Source organism: Neodiprion lecontei, chromosome 2 (assembly GCF_021901455.1).
Source record: "Neodiprion lecontei isolate iyNeoLeco1 chromosome 2, iyNeoLeco1.1, whole genome shotgun sequence".
NCBI classification, from domain to species: Eukaryota; Metazoa; Arthropoda; class Insecta; order Hymenoptera; family Diprionidae; genus Neodiprion; species Neodiprion lecontei.
Window position 1 is genome coordinate 28,040,542 of NC_060261.1, and position 16,752 is coordinate 28,057,293.

At 37.9% G+C, this 16,752-nt stretch overlaps 3 protein-coding genes across 6 annotated transcripts in view; 1 reads left to right on the forward strand and 2 right to left on the reverse strand.

Annotated features, from left to right (window-relative positions):
• Window positions 1-16,752, forward strand: part of LOC107228230 (LIM/homeobox protein Lhx4) — a 132,731-nt gene that overhangs the window by 100,340 nt on the left and 15,639 nt on the right. The gene's annotated exons all lie outside the window — the stretch shown is intronic.
• On the reverse strand, window positions 1,575-5,703 carry LOC107225921 (uncharacterized MFS-type transporter C09D4.1). The gene is made up of 6 exons (XM_015666547.2): window positions 4,309-5,703; window positions 3,730-4,199; window positions 3,342-3,556; window positions 3,159-3,262; window positions 2,231-2,341; window positions 1,575-2,135 (listed from the first exon to the last, which is right to left on the reverse strand). The coding sequence occupies exons 1-6, from the start codon at window positions 4,575-4,577 to the stop codon at window positions 1,787-1,789; spliced, it is 1,518 nt and encodes a 505-aa protein (XP_015522033.2). The 5' UTR covers window positions 4,578-5,703; the 3' UTR covers window positions 1,575-1,786.
• Window positions 7,621-11,232, reverse strand: LOC107225919 (uncharacterized MFS-type transporter C09D4.1-like). 2 transcript variants are annotated; one of them, XM_046731030.1, is made up of 7 exons: window positions 11,066-11,232; window positions 10,746-10,929; window positions 10,318-10,637; window positions 9,483-9,694; window positions 9,303-9,406; window positions 8,537-8,647; window positions 7,621-8,439 (listed from the first exon to the last, which is right to left on the reverse strand). In XM_046731030.1, exons 2-7 carry the CDS (start codon window positions 10,916-10,918, stop codon window positions 8,145-8,147), a joined length of 1,215 nt encoding a protein of 404 aa, XP_046586986.1. In that variant the 5' UTR covers window positions 10,919-10,929; window positions 11,066-11,232; the 3' UTR covers window positions 7,621-8,144. The 2 variants fall into 2 exon arrangements, with proteins under 2 accessions (XP_046586986.1, XP_046586985.1); XM_046731029.1 differs by having other exon boundaries at window positions 10,168-10,637.

Sequence of the window (16,752 nt, forward strand, 5' to 3'; positions counted from 1 at the left end):
TTTGGATTTTTTCCATTAACATTGACTTACTTAGAATTTATTCTACAAACTATTGAAGATATATAGATAGGTGCTCTTACTGACTTTCGTAAGTGAAATTTTGCTGATCTGCAAAATAAGTTGTATACCGTTTCTGCTATATTCCTAACGTTCTTGCAGCGTTCGTGCTCGAGGAATCCGTGGCATGAAAAATGGACGTCTTTGGCAGTTTCATTGTTTGTTTCTTAATGTACAAAGCTCCAGTTACAACAAGTGTGTTCATTGTTGAATATTCGTCCTGAACATGATCCAAATTTTTTCACGAAGTATAGAATTGTTCGAATTTCGGGTCCTAAATATCGCTGAGGTATTTGACTGTCTCACGTAAGTGCAAAATCAGCCAAGGCGAGCGCTATAATCAGACGGGTCGGATATCGACTATTCGTAAGTGTAACACACGCTATTTTTACAAGACCTGTTGAGAAAAGTGTCTTTTAAACACACCGAAGTTTCCGAGAAAGCGCGTTAAATTGAGGTTACGTAACTCACTCTCAGTAATACAGTGCGCAAAATTGAGTTATCCGAAAGTGAACATTCGTCTTTGAAATCCCTGCCGGGTAAAATTCGGAATATTATTCGTATTGCCGCCGTGACTGACTTGTGGAAATTTGTATATGTATACTAGTCGATACATTAAAACAGAAGGCATTATTTTTTGGAGGAGACTGACACAAGAGTGGGTGGCATCTTGTTGTGGACTAACCAAGTCAAACTTCGGAGAGTTGGTGTTAACACTCAAGTATTCCCGGCTAGTTTCCCATGGATTTAGGGTTATGCCACACTATCGCAACCGATTCAGATATCTTTCGTATTTTATAACCACTTTTCTGAATTTTTCCTAGTCGACTAATGTGCACAATGCTAAGCCCTTTTATTTGGCGGAGTTTGAAGAGATTCTATTACTTAGATAAAATTACGAGCGGGCCGACATTTTTGTCAAGTTGGCAGTATTTGGCTCGGCCTGCTGAGCTCGGGTGAAAGTTGCGCGTGTATTGGCGCAGGAAGAGAGTTGGAGACCCTTTCAACAAAGATCCCCTGTATGCATCCACTCATTCTTTATGTATATTCACTGTGTTCGCCGATCTTTTCTACCGCCATGTACATATATATTATATTTTGAGCTGGTCATCTGCTCAGTCTCTGACTGATCGTTGGTCTGTAAACGTTTGAAATGTCGAAATGGAACCCCATCTTCATGTATCAGAAACAGAATGTTTCGCCTCGTCCCTTTAATGCACACACCATGCAGAAATAAAGTCAACAATACATTAACATCACAAATTTCAATCTCGTAATAGTTGTTGGTAGAACTGGGCCAAAGATGATAGACAATGAGGTAGGTGGATCCAATATATCCTACCTGAGGTTAAGGAATTTGTACAATTTTTCTCACTAAAGGAAATTAATCTAAACAAACTGAATCCGGATGAATAATCAAGTGTGAAAACGTGATGAATATCTTATGCATATTGAAAAACCAGGAGAAACCATGGTTATCTTATTGTTGGTTACCGAAAAATGAAGAAATGCATATATCATTGGTATATAATTGGTTATTTTTTCCCAAAGGTATACGAGTTGATGATATGGCGTTGCGTGCCACAGTAGTCTTGGATGCGTTCTTATCATTGCACTTCCGTTAACTATGAAAAACATACAACCGAATCCCGATAATCATAATTCCGAGTTCTCTCCAGCTGTTACAAATAACTGATTCAATTCCCAATCCGTGAAACGAGCTTCTCTTTCAGGGATCAAAATTCCACACTGTTTCGTCGAAAGTCTGAGAAGGCTGGGTAAATACTTTTTGAGGGACAGTCTTGTAGTTCACAACACATTCAGCAGCCTTCTGGCGACGAAGTTCGCTCTTATTAACACCAGTTAAAATCGTACCGAGAATGAGCAGCGATATGAAACACGCGTGTGCCGCTTTGTCTCCGTATACTTCCATCAAACTTCCGGCTATCAGAATTACCAGGGGACTGTAAACGTTTACTGATACGAACAGCAGCCCCGTGGCGATATGTTCTGGTTCCGGATACGTTGCTTCAGCGCTCAATTCGTAGTCCATCGTTGTATAGCTGACCAATATACCCCTGTAAGTTTGAACAATTCGTCAGATTATAACACAATGCTCTTCAAATACATGACACTAATTTCGTAATCAACTGCATTGCACATTTTTAATTACCCAAGCATTATACCGGAGACGAATACCATCCATTTGATTTCAACGAACAAGCTCACAGCGAACAGAATTTCCCCCAAGATAGAGAGACTGCACAAGGAAAACGCGATCTCTCTGTAAACAGTTTATAACAGTATAATTGACTAGTGGATAAACAGAAAAAACAGGTTGGCATCCTTGTACTAGCCATGACCGCATAATGGCGTTTCTGGCAATCGATTATTGAATGGCTTGATATAGGCTGTTGGGTACTTCAACAGGCGAGACCGGGGCTACAAGTCATACAGAACAAGTCTTCAAAGCATAAATTAAAGCGTATTTATATTCACAATTGCATTCGAAAAGATGACAGTAATTGATGGTAAACACTTGAAAGTTATGAAGCGCTGACCTCTACCATGCATAAATTATTTTATCGCGAATTATTCAAAACAACACTCAATTTCACAAACAGGCAGAACGAATTCATGTTTTGTAACGGACCATATAATTCACTTACGAAATGTGTTATTTGATGCAAGATTTTTACTTTTTCACAATATTGATAGAAATATTCAGCTCGTTCTACTTTTAACATATGATCGTCTGTGCAAAAGTAACGCGAAACTCAATTACAAAAATATGAAATTCCAAATACGTGGTATGTATTTTGATGTTGTAGTTAGGAGAAAAATTTGATTGCAACGATCAATGTTTCATTATGATTGAATAATATTTGTCGTGAGAAACATGTTACTATGAACCAAAACTCGAATTTTATGTATAGATGAATACAATTAGCAATGAGCTTCTTTCCAATTATATATCACACATTTTGTGCTCGTGTTATAATACGTTGAATTGAAACTGCCAAGTGGGCGTTCTCTTGTGATTTCAAACACAATTTAAACGAACAACTCAAGTCGCTAAGGTTTCAACTGGTTGACATTACCTGAATTTCTTAATCCTGTCAAGAACAAGGGCAACGGTTAGCGAACCAACGGTTCCCGTGATGACAATCGAAAACCCTAGCTTTCCAACTTCCTTTTCACAATTCTGAAATGAAATTGACCGAATGTCAGGATGAAACAAGTCCATAAAATTGATATCATACATCGCACCGAGCTTTACTTACACTGAAGTGAGCTAGATAAAGCGGATTCAGCATTGCAGTTATTGCATTCAGAACACTCATAATTATGCCGTCAGAGTTCCACAGTACTAAGTAATTCTTGTTACTCAATATTCTTTTAATCGACGGTAAGTAATCTTCCGTTTTAGCAGCATCACCATTTACTATTTGAAGCGCCCTGGAAGCGCTCGGCGGTAAACGTGGCCCGTCTCGAAAAACTGTAATTAAAAAGTAACCATTAGATCCATAACGATGGGCCGAAAAGTGTCAACGTCAACGGATAAGCCTAGTCGCAGTTTTTACACCTGGAATGAAATATAGCAACTTGAAGTGCCGTAATTGTCGTGAGTGGAATGTAAAACAATATTCGGGTTATACTTAATCAACTCACGAAACAACAAAGCCACGCCAATGACGGTAGAGGATGCAGCGGAAGACCAGAAAAGGATCGACAAATCTTGCCCGATTTCGTCGATTCCGTCACGATTTTGAACTATCATCGGAGTCATCGAGTGGCTAACGGAAAGTCCAACAGTGATACCGCAGCAAGCGATGGTAGTCGCAAGGGCGGTTTGTTCCGGGCCGAACCAACGGGCTGTCAATAATCCCGGAAGAGGCTGGGTGAACGGTTGCGACACAGCGATTATCGCTTGGCCGATTAAAGTCACGACGAAACGATCCGGAGATACTGAAAAAACTTTTATCCATGCTCCGAGACACGTTACCGTCGCTCCCGTTAGAATCGACCATCTCAGACCAATGCGATTGATCAAATACGAGCATGGAATTATCAGAATTAAGTACATCACCATGAAAATAATCGAAGTCCATTCAACGGCCAGTGTAGAGACGTTGTAGTATCTGGAATCGTAAAAAGTTTTTTTTAACGATAAATGACGAGGAACTCTTGATGTTGTACACGCGTGGGTATAATCTGTAGGTGAAAACCGTCGTAGCGGTTTAATCTTACTTGCATATTATATTGCTGATGATCGTGTATTGATACACATGAATATGAATGCTCGCACTGTAAAGAAAGAATAGCGCAAGCTGGAGCCAACGCTTCTTGAACACTTTCACCTCCAAAACGTTCTGAATATGTTTTGAAATCTGTTCGGCTCCTGCCATGTGTTGAAATTCCGTTTCAAACTTCGGAAAAGACGTTTTAAGCACGAAATTTAATCCCTTCGAATTCAATTCTTCTGTGTCTGTATCGTTTACACTCTTTGAAATCACCATTTTGACGGTTAAATACGGTTGCTTTCGAGTCTTCGATGTAAAAAGAACTGTTCAATCCACCAAGTGAACTGAGTGATCTAAAGTTCAGGTTTGATTGCATCAGTGCATCAGATCACGTTTCATTTCAGCGACTAGTCGAGTATTTAAATTTTCACTCCCTCGGTTTACAGTTTTTCCTGTTCACTTCTTCTTACTCAGCGTATTTTAATCGATCACTGATGAACTCTTGAGATAAGGTGGGCACAGAAATCACTCGATCACGAGATTACCATCTACTGGACTTTCTACACCAAACAGTTTAGATTCATGACGAGAGATAATTAAATAGGCAACCACTAAGGCTATAACCGGTTCTTCAAAGGTCAAACGGAATTCCCTAGTTCAGGATAGATAAAAAATTGTGCAAACTTAATTACGGACGTTGCATATTTTTCTCACTCAGTGCGAAGGTGGACTGGGCTGAAATGCAAAATCCCCACACCTACACATGGGTGTAATAACAAGATTCTCCAACAATGAGATAAATATGCTCGGAATTTCCGACCTGTGTGTTTACATGCAGATGGTTGCATTCTAGCATCGCTGAGTCACGATGCTGACGAGCATCTTCCAAGCGGCTTGCAAAAGTACCTATTTTGGGTTCCTCGCTCTGTTGAAGTGCCTTATTAACCCTTGTGCACTAGCAAGGGCAAGGTTCGTAGCCAGGACTTCAATTCACTCACAGTATCACAATCCCGATTCATTTAATCGATACCTTAATTCAGAAATATACCGAAATAAAATATAAAGAAAATACAATAGCTGAAATATGGTTCTTAAATGTCCAACAAAGCAAATTAAGACGGGTAAGTCGGTGGTGGTATGCAACCGGGTCATCGCTTTTTACTGTTGTCGTAGTGGAAGGCAGGTACATGCTCATGTCCGAGCTTGGCGTGATGCGGATGGATATATGCTCAAGCAGCGGGGTGACACTCAATGCTTTGGTATAGGACCGACATTCGAAATTACATATTGAAAAACATAACGATCTGAATCGAGCTGGGTGATGAAGCAGCCAAAGGTTAGTGGACCTTTCGAGTTTATTATACCACGTTTGTTGGTAACACAAATTTTTCGCAGTTCACTCTCGAGATATACACAATAAGGATCACAGTCGTTGAAATAATAGCATGGTATATTTTTGAAAAGAAAAATACACCGCAAAATGGGCATTTGTTCGTAACGCGGTTACTTGGCGGGCGAACGTTGTGAAAACGGCCACGCATGGAAAAAAAAATGCACCGAACAAATCTCACAGAGCACAAGATCTTCCAACGTGGAAGTCGATAACGTCACCTATCTGTCTTTAATAGTTTAACCACGAAAGCGGCCCGAAATCGAATTCAATCGGGGATAGAATTAGCAAAACACTGAATAAGTGATGGCAATTTGTCCGATTGGGCCAGATACTCTGAATAACACTTAATTTCTCAAACGGACAAGCAAGAAATGGCCGGGTTGATTTAAAATCTTGAGACAAAAATCTTTCGAGACACTTAATATCTTCATTTATATGATCGATTGCACAGCAAATATTTATAATTTTTTCACCAACATTGACGTATTTGATTCAGTATCGCTGAGCTGTTTAACTGGCTAACATAAATACAACAGGAGCCAAGGTGAATTCTTTAATCAGCCAGCTTAGACATTGACTGTAAATATTTGTGGTTTTTTTTTTTTTCTTCTTATTTTACATATAAATATACGGACGAATGAGATAGAGACAGATGTGTGCACGGGGAAGGTTAAGAATTTGAGTCAGTAAACATAATAAAATGGACAGGTATACAAAAACAAGAACATTGATGGATACGAGAATTAACTCCGACATTGAATTAAATAAATAAAATATAAATAACGATAGAAATCTTTTAATTATTCATTCAATTAAATTTTACTTTTTTACCTGTTTGATCATATTTAAATATATGGACATCCATCGTTTATTTCATAATATTTAAAATTACACACTCATACATTCATTCGCACAATCATACACAAAGTAAAATACGTCCTATTAGTTAATTAATTTCTTTGTATCAATTGCTTTTTTTTTTTATTTTTTTTTTTTTATGTCAATTTCTAGTCATTCTCATCAGTTTTTCGTTATTAAATTAACAATTTTATAACTTATCCATGTACCTACTTGTAGTTTGACCCAACAGGTTCCGTTATCCATGTAAGATCCACTAATAATTTTCTTTTCGATGTGCGTCTCATCAGACCGTTCCTCACGTGGAATGTTTGTTTTCGTAGATTAGCGTGGAAATTAGTTTGAAATTATAGAAATAACGTATCAAATTTTGCATTGACACGAGGAATGAAATTTGTCTGCATAATCAGGCAACTTCTCGACGAGTGTTTCGTATTCTCGGCCTTTTCTCCCGCCTGATTTATGACGCCTAAATCAAGCTGACTGTGTGACGCAAATATTCAACATCAGCTATCATCATGGGTCAATTAAGTTTAGCGCACACTTTTAAAATTGCGTATTATCGTCACACGACTATTTGTCTTATAACACACGTTATTTTTTCAATGCCTGTACAGGAACGTGTATTTTAAAAAACACCGAAGGCTCCACCGACAGCGAGTAAAATTGGGGTTGCGTGACTCACTCTCGGTGATACAGTGCGTAAGATCGAGTTGTTCGGAAGTGCGCATGCGCTGAAGAAATCCCTAGCGGGTGTAAAATGTGGCATCTGAATTGTGCGCATGCGCCAACGTTGTCTCATCGAGCTGTACAAAAATAGAGTGCCTTAAGCACGCTCTACAGCTTTTGTAAATTAAACTTTCCTAACAGGTGTCGGAAATCGTACATTTTACATCAAGGAGGCAAAGTGGGTCTTTCGACTCGATCGTAAGTTTGCAATATGAACTGTAGGAGATCGTGTGTGCAGGCCAAAAACGAATACAGCGAATACACGTGACGAAAAAGACTTTTCCTGCATGGTGCGCGATAATTTATATGACAAAAGTATGGCTTACAAGTTTTATTATACGGTGGAGTACAAAATACAGCATTTTTTACTACTACGATGCACATTTTTTTTTTCTTTGTTCTGTCGCAGAGGCGGTTACATTACGTACAAAAGGCAGACAAAAAAAAATGCTTGAACCATATAAAAGTGTTCTATAAATCTAATTTATCACCGCAGAACAATCTCCAGATGATTCTCTTGCACTGTGTCATAATTAGTTTATCATCAAGGTGTACACTTAATACGCTATACGTATAATAAATGTAGCAGCCATAAATTTTTACTTTTATCCCCAAGATGTGATCGATTTTTTGGTTTCAATTTAACGTGTGTAAAGCGTATATATTATTTTCTCGAGAAAAGAATATTACAAAGTATTCAATGCCCGATGTTATTCTTTATCCTCAAAAATACTTTGCGAAACATCAATCTCATCCTGATATTTCATGATTATAGATACTCTCCAGTTCTGACAAATGACTTGTCCGATTTCCTGAGTCAGTCCGTGAAATAGGCTGCCCTCCTAGGGATGAAATTTTCACATTTACTTTTGAGGGACAGCCTTGTATTTCAGGGCACGTTCAGCAGCCTTCTGGCGACGAAGTTCGCTTTTATTAACGCAAGTCAAAAACGTGGCGAGGATGAACAGTAGTGTGCATAACGCGTGCACCGCTTTGTCTCCGTAGGCTTTCATCAACCTATCTAAAATCAAAATCAACAGGGAAGTGTAAATGCTTATCGACACGAACAGTAAACCTGAGCAAATATTTTCGGGTTCTGGATAAGTTAGTTCCATGTTCAATTCGTAGTTCACTGTTATGTAGCCGCTCAAAAAACTCCTGAAATGTAAATCGATTGATCACGTTATACTCTAACTCGCTCTTCAAACGCATTACACAGATTTTGTAATTAATTGCCTTGCATTTCTTCAATTACCAGAGCAAAATACCGGTGACGAATACCATCCATTTGATTTCAGCGAAGAAACTCACAGCGAATAGAATTTCCGCAAGGACGGAAAGGACGCAGAAGGAAATTGCAATCTCTCTGTAATCATTTTATCACCTGATTTTCGGTCATGACTCCGAGTAGAATGGTCGTATTTAGTAAATATACTGATAATATTTACAATGGTCAGTTCTCAAATTTTTGCGAAATTTGCACCAGCCCACAAGAGACTGAATTATATTCGGATTTTTGGAATCGAACAGTTTCAGGTTAGGATTTTCTTTTGGAATCGTTCTGTTTAACAAATGACATCTTGCATGAGGACGCAGCGCAAAAACGTGAGTTCTGACATGGAACTTTTGTTGAATTAAAATAGTCAGTTTGGTTCCAAGTTTGATTAAAAAAAGCCCTACATATTTCACAATTCTTTCCTTTCCCAGTAACGGAAACTGTTTAAACCTTAGGGAAATGTGTGGGCTTACGATTATAGTTTTGGGTTAACGAAAGAAAGTTCGAAAAATTTACATCAACGCTAAAATATTTCAAGCTAGTTATCACTTAATTTGACGCTTTGCTACGCAGCCACAACTGGATCAGATATTTGTTGTATTTTATCACGACGTTTGCAAACTCTTTCGGCCGACACGCATAAATCATGAGCCCTCTTATTTGCCAAAGTTTGACGAGATTTCGTTACTCAGATAAATTAAGAATTGTAAAATGACGGAGGTCCGACATTCTTTCAATATATTACCTGAATTTCTTACTCTTGTCGACAATAAGAGCAGCAGTTATCGAACTAATGGCTCCTGCGATGACGAGTAACGAACCCAGCATTCCAGCGTCTTTTTCGCTATTCTGAAACGAAATACCAAAAAGACAGAATCGAACAAGTCCCTACCATTGAAATTACATGTAGCATTAAACCTATTACCTTGAAGTGTTGTAGGTAAAGCGGATTCAGCATAGTTAATATCGCGCTCTGGACACCGAACACTGTACCGACCGAGTTGAACAGTAACAAGTAATCCCTGTTGCTCAATATTCTTCTGATTATTGGTAAATAATCTTTAGTTTTACCTTTGCCACCTGCTATCTGAAGCGACTTAGCAGCGCTCGGTGGTACACGTGGTTTGTCCTTAATAACTGCAGGAGAAAAAAAAAAAGAACTAGTTTCCCCTTGTGTTAAAAATGGAAGTGTCAACGCATAAATCTAGTAACAGTTGACGGGTACACTTGGAAATAAGTATTACAACTAAGGTCAGTATAAGGTGTAAGATAATACTTAAGGGAATGCCCTAGTCGATGTTGTCGCATATATCTCCAAACATGGAAAAGAGTTGGACAGACCGATTCTATGGGTCATTCCGAACAAAAACATTCCAACCTATTTTCAATTGACGCAGAAATAAAGAAATGGCACAAATTCCACGAATGTACTATTCCTATTTCGGAGAATCCATGCAATTCCTTTGTTCTTGCGTCAAATGAAAATGTCTTGGAATGCTGACGTCAATATCTTTCGTGTTTAAGATACGTGGCCTTTGATATTTGGAAACATGTACGTCAACGTCGAAATCGACCAGGGCACCTCTTCAAATGATACTCAATCGACTCACGAAACATCAAGGCCACGCAAACGACAGTAGAAGATACGGCGACCGACCAGAACAACACCGACAAATCTTGGCCGATTTTCTCAATTTTTTCATGGTTTTTGACAATCATCGGTATTACTGTGTAGCCAAGGGATATCCCAATTATCGTACCACAAGTAGCCATGGTAGACGCAAAGGCGGTTTGTTTTGGGCCGAACCAATGGGCAGCCAACAATCCCGGCAGAGGTTGGATAAACGGTTTTGAGACAAAAATTATAGTTTGGCCGATTAAAGTCACGGCGAAACGATCCGGAGATACTGAAAAAACTTTTATCCATGTTCCGAGACACGTTACCGTCGCTCCCGCTAGAATCGACCATCTCAGACCAATGACATTGATCAGATACGAGCATGGAATTACCAGAACCAAATAGACCACCTGAGAAATTATTGTGGTCCAGGCAACGGCCAGAGAGGAAACGTTGTAATACCTGTAGAATAACGTAGTTTTGTAAATAATGAATCATGAAAAACTCAACTGGTTGGATGTATTCGAATTTCTGTAACTGTCAGCAAGGATACAAGCACTTAGGTCTTACCTGCATATTATATTGCTGATGATTGTGTACTGATACATATGAATATAGGTGTTCACACTGTACAGGATAAATAGCGCAAGTTGGAGCCAACGCCTCTTGAACACTTTCACCTCCAAAGTATTCTGGACAGGTTCCGGAGTGTCTTTGGCTTCTTCAACATCTCCAAATTCCATTTTGGAATTGTCTATGAGTAATAAATTACAGGTAACCGATTACCAGAAAAATAATGTTGAGAAAAGTCAATCTTTGAACCAAAATGAACAGGGATTTGAATGTCCAGAGGACCAAACAACAAATCTCACAAAGTGCAAAATGCCCACCTGATGGCAATTTAAAAAAAAATAGAAAAGTCCGAATGATCAAATTGTATTATTTGATAAAAAATGATCGACACGTTTGAACCGACACTTAAACTGGAATGAAATTGTTTCCACCCAGGCACTTGACAATCCAGTTTCATAGTTTCGCTGACTGTTAAAGCAGAATTCGCACATGCTGGGTACACACATGATGGGGCAAGGTGGAAAGCTGCGTAGAGAAACTTTACAAACTGTACAAACATATTGCTGCGTGTAACACACTTCAATAAATCATATATCAAGCGGATATTCGGACACATTACAAATTATTTTAACACAACGTTGACAAAATATGGACTGTTACACCATCCGACGTGCTCGTAGTTGTATGTGCAGAATATATATGCCCAAAACCATTTTGTAAAATTTTCTACGTTCAAGCTCAAATTAATAATAATTTTAGGAGACGTACAGCATATGGATAATGAAATGGATCAAACGAAAGAAGTGTCAAAAATCTAAATCAAGCTTTGGAAAGCAGAAACTTGAGCTGATAGAGTTTGATTTTAATCTAACAGTGTTTGCTCCTAACATAGAAAGAATCGAAAATCTGTGAAGTCAAACGAGAAAAGTTGTTCGCAACTTCAGAAAGATCACGTGTGTCTTATTGCTGTATTATTTTATTGCCATAATTGTATGATTCGTCCAATTTTTATGGACCAAGTCTTATTTCGGTTACGAGGAAACTGTACACAAACGCTCTGAAACGAATTCTGAATTGTGTTAAAATGTGTCTACTCCATAATGTTCAATTACTTTTGAAAATGACGATATTTATTTTGACCAACGCTGAGGCTACTAAAAATTTTCACCTCGGGCGATTATAAACGAGATCAGCAATGATTTTGCAGACTGTGTAAATAAAAATGCATGTAATAACTGCTTCAAATTTATTTACCATCGAACTTCTCGAAGTTTATGAGTTACAAATGAAGGAAAAAGTACTTTCGAGTCGACTGGACTCCTCATATCTTGTACGAATATTAATTTCTTCCACGTTTATTTTATTTTTCCGCAAAATATCAGAGGAGCAGTTGTCGCCTTTACCGTTCAGTTGAATACGATTTGATCGATGTTCCAAATCAGCAATGAAACGACCTATTGATTTCATTGAACGCCTGAGTTCGGCTTTGCCATGTTATTATACCGTGGGGCTAACTCACCATGGAGAATGTAAAATTTTCCACCTGACGTCGCTGTACCCTCGGTGAGTAACAGATGTGACCATCAACGCGCTTTGCATGTGTACAAAAACCTTCTTAACGCACATGGTACGCAGGATATATCGGCGAGCCGATAAATCGTCCGTATTATACACGTACGCCCATGAACAATACCCGCTTTATGCCCTTGGATTGATTTTCCGGATAATTTCGATCCGAGTAACCTTGCTTACCTTTGGATCCTGATGAAAATATTTCAGCTTACCTGCACTTTAAATAGTGGCGAATACGCGCGGATTAATTTTATTATATTTAATAGCAAGTATGAGCTTCGATCGTAACATAACCTATTACAATATTTCAAATACTTGCGATTTCAAGTAACATTAATTTGGTAAACAATAGTTATTCGATAGAGAGTGAGATCGTCAGGTACAACATTGACTATTGTCTTTTTGGAAAAAATGAATTTCACGTTTTAGATAACTTACAACCTCCGACATTTCTTGGCCACAGAAAAACATGACTACAGCTTCGAGTTTTCAATAATTTCACCTTAAAAAAGTATACATTGTATATTAAGTATTGTACTAAACAATAATGAGAACTATTTGTGAAAAAAAATAGCGTGGTTGAAAAAAAAAAATTCATAAATTTTTACCCTAATTCAGTGCAACTATACTAACATGCCCCCCTTAAATATAGTCTTCACTGTGAAACATGCTTTTTATTAACTTGGTCATGTCAATATTGGCAGGTGGCGTCTTTTTCAGAGACCAAGATTCAAGTCAGTTTTTGCCCTCTTTTTTTCACCAACTGTGCTGACTAACATATTAATAGTGATAATGATAATTAGAACGAAATAACAGTTGTAAAATTTAAAAGAGTTTGCTCTTAGTTAGCTTGGTCTAGTTTGATGAGTGTAATCCATTCATCTGGGATCGCAGTCTTTTTCTAGGAGTTATCGCTCCTTCGTCGTATTATACAGTTTAACATATACCGTGTTTTTTTTTTTTAATATATTCTACCGATGGTGAATACAAATGTTCAATTTGTTTGATCAAAAAAATTTTTGTCTTTATCGGTAAATCCTACAAATTGATTTTTCGAGAATCGGAAGTATTGAGTTTAGCCATTTCAAAACAAGTCTGTCCGTTGAAACCCTCGTATTGAAAAATTCACACTGCTGAAAATAAATAAAACGAAAGTCGGAGCATTTTTCGGATTGCTCGTTTCACTCCAAATAATATAAAAACAGGTCGAAGAAAGCTTACGAATACTTACAATTATATCAAATACAATGAATTGAAACAGAGTATCTTATTTGTAGAAAATTTCATTTTATTAGTTTAAATTAGTATTTTTCGAAAATGTTTTTGATCCATTCTTTAGCGAGGTCAAAATCAAGAATAACAAATTACCGAAAACTCATATTCTCAATAGTCGTATCAATATTATTCCGCACTTTCTTCAAAGGGATGAAAATTCATTCCCGATGTTGCCGAATGCTCCGTTACACGCATCCACACAACCAATACACCTTGGCCAGCGAGAAAAGAGGGCAAGGGCGGGATTATAAAATGGTGCACCCTTATCTCAGCGCCAATTCTTCCGCTCCCTTCGACGCTCCACCCTTAATTTTCTCCAAAGCTACTCTTCCTCCTCCATTCCCGCTCCCTGCAGCTTTCCTTCCTACACGGCATAGAAGCCGCGAAGAAACCCTGGGTCTCCCGCGGGGGAGCTTAGAAATTCATTTACATCCCTCACACACTCTTGTGTGTGTGTGTGCGCGACTTGCCGACGACGCGCAAAACTCGGGAAGGGTATGACGGCAAAGGGAAATCCCCGCGAAACGAACTCAAATATCCCCACCGCTTTCATCTCACGATTTTTTTCAACCCAGCGCACCTCTTTTCAAAATATTAAAAAAAACTGTCACTCGCGGCTCACGTTTTGAGACAATTGAGCAAAATTGATTAAAAAAATTATTGCTTCCAAAGAAACGAAGAGGATATCTAAAGTACATACTTCAAACCGGGGATATAATGTATCCAGAAGAACGATGTTACGCGGATATGAATCCGTATTTGACTATTCATTTGAGACAGGTAATTTTTCATTCGTTAAAAATAATGTACAAATATATTTTTAACGATGAGAATAACTAATTAAATAAGACAGGGATTTAATAATCGGTATATCTGATGTGAATGAAGTTTCGTTATTTGAATAACATATTTTCTACATTTTTACTGACCGAATCATATGTTTTAGCAATGATAAATGAAATCTATTATACTCTTCACTAAATTACTCAAAAGGTTTATGTTCTGATACTCGAGCTAATTCATTCGATAAACATAATCTTTTATATGACTTTGATTTGGGAATTCTTGTACTTTTTTGATCGATTTAGATAGAATAGGAGAAAGTGACTATATACATATAAAAGCCGATAATCACATTAATTCTTTTCAAGCATGGATTCATTTTACTTGCACTTCTCGCATCGTATTGTTTGGCGCTGAAGTCTCGAAACGCGAATCTTGGAGCATGACGATTCTATGAGGCGAGAAAGAAACTGGTAAAATAATGAAAAACCAAATGGACGTATGAAATTAAAGTTTGGTGATACGTGAGTGATTTTCAAACTATTGTGTAGGGAAAAATAGTTGACATCCCATTTGAAATCTGAAGATTAATCGTCTAATCAAGCCAATTAGTTACAATTGACAATATTCATGCGAATGCTTAATTGAAAAGAGTCGTATGATACAAAAAAATCAAATTTCTAAATTATTTCTAGTGTTTTTCGTCATTATTTGACCTTTTTGCAGAAAAGTAACATAGTTTGCTAGTTGAAACCATTAGATTTCAAATGAGGTGTCAACTTTTGTTCTTCATACTCTACCGGTTGAAGGTCGTAGAATTGCTTGAAGCTTTGATGAGAGGAAATGACGCGTTACGCAAGGATCTTATCGGTGAACACTATTACTAATTTCTGACATGATTCGAACTAACATCTTGAAGCTTATCGAATACATCAAATTTAAACAGTTATGAAAAAAAACTTGGTCGGTCAAACCTTATTGGAGATAGTTGAAATTTCGTGTTTATCAGAAGAGTTTAGAGTTCCACTAACGGGTCTCTTTAGAAATTCGCGGGCAATAAAGTGTTCATACTTCGTCTGTCTAACATTTTACCACTAGTAGTAAAAGTATCTAGTATCTAAGCCCAAAATGTGAGAATACGAGCAGTCTTACCCTAAGCCTGAGTCAAATTTACCTCCCACTGCGATCGATATTTGGAAGGAACGATAAGAAGGGACAAGGCAGGTCGAATTGGAGGTCCTGCAGGTGAGCGCTAGTGAATAATGAGCTTTCCTTCCCGAGGTAGGTGCGGCACAATTGTCCCTTTCTTCTGTGCAACTCGGAGTACCTGCGCTTGGGTATAATACCTCCAATGCCGCACCCTTATACCTCCATAAACGCGCCGTATGAGACTGAAAATACCAGAAAGATTTAATGCCGTGATGATTACCTGAACCCAATTTGCGCCGAGGTGGACTTTTCCCCATTTATGTTGGAACAGTCGTTCTCTGATCCCTCTGTATTATATGCGTCCAATAGTATCGTATATTGTGTGAAAATGGAGTAAACTTTGTCTTTTCGGGGCGAGCGCAAATTTGCAATACGAGACGTAGGTGAGCCGAAAACTAATATTGCAAATACGCGAGGTGAAAAACCCGTTGCCTCCTTGTTGCACGAGATTCTTTGTGTGACAAGAGTATGTTACGCGTTTTTTCACGAAATTGAGGTTAGGATCGCGTAATGTCAGATTTGTTCGCGACTGCGCATGCGCGCGGTGCAGAAAAGACCACTTTTAACTCCTAAGACTAAGAAGTGGTACTTTCCGTACTCCGCGCATGTGTACACTGTTAAAAATGTTCGTAAATTTGTTTCACATTTACTGTACGAAATTCTAGCAGAAGTAAAAATTTGGTGTTTGAAAGCGAATTACTCAGCATTCTCATTAAATTTGCAATAAATTTTCGTAATTTTGCTTCTTGCTTAGAAAAACACAAAAGTGTATTTTGAATTTATTAAAATGTTGTGGTAAATTTGTTACATTAATAAATTTACTATACTTTTACTCTACAGTATTTGGAATTTACTAAACATGCTGCTGAAACTACCAGAAATTACATGTACGAAAAAAATCGATTGGTCAATTACGCGGCAATTCTTCTGTTCGATCTAAGATGCGTTTTTATTGAGTACAGCTGCTGATTGTGAGAAGTTGTTAAAATGATGTCTGTGCTGAAAAAAAGGCAATGAAATCAATTATCAAACCATTTTTTATCGACTTTCTTCACTTTAAAGTTTTAGTATGTATACCTACTCAACGTACAGTGAAATCAGACGAACCTGATAGATTTTCATCGGTATCCAAGCTTTGGTTCGTAATTCAAGTCCTTTTTATTTT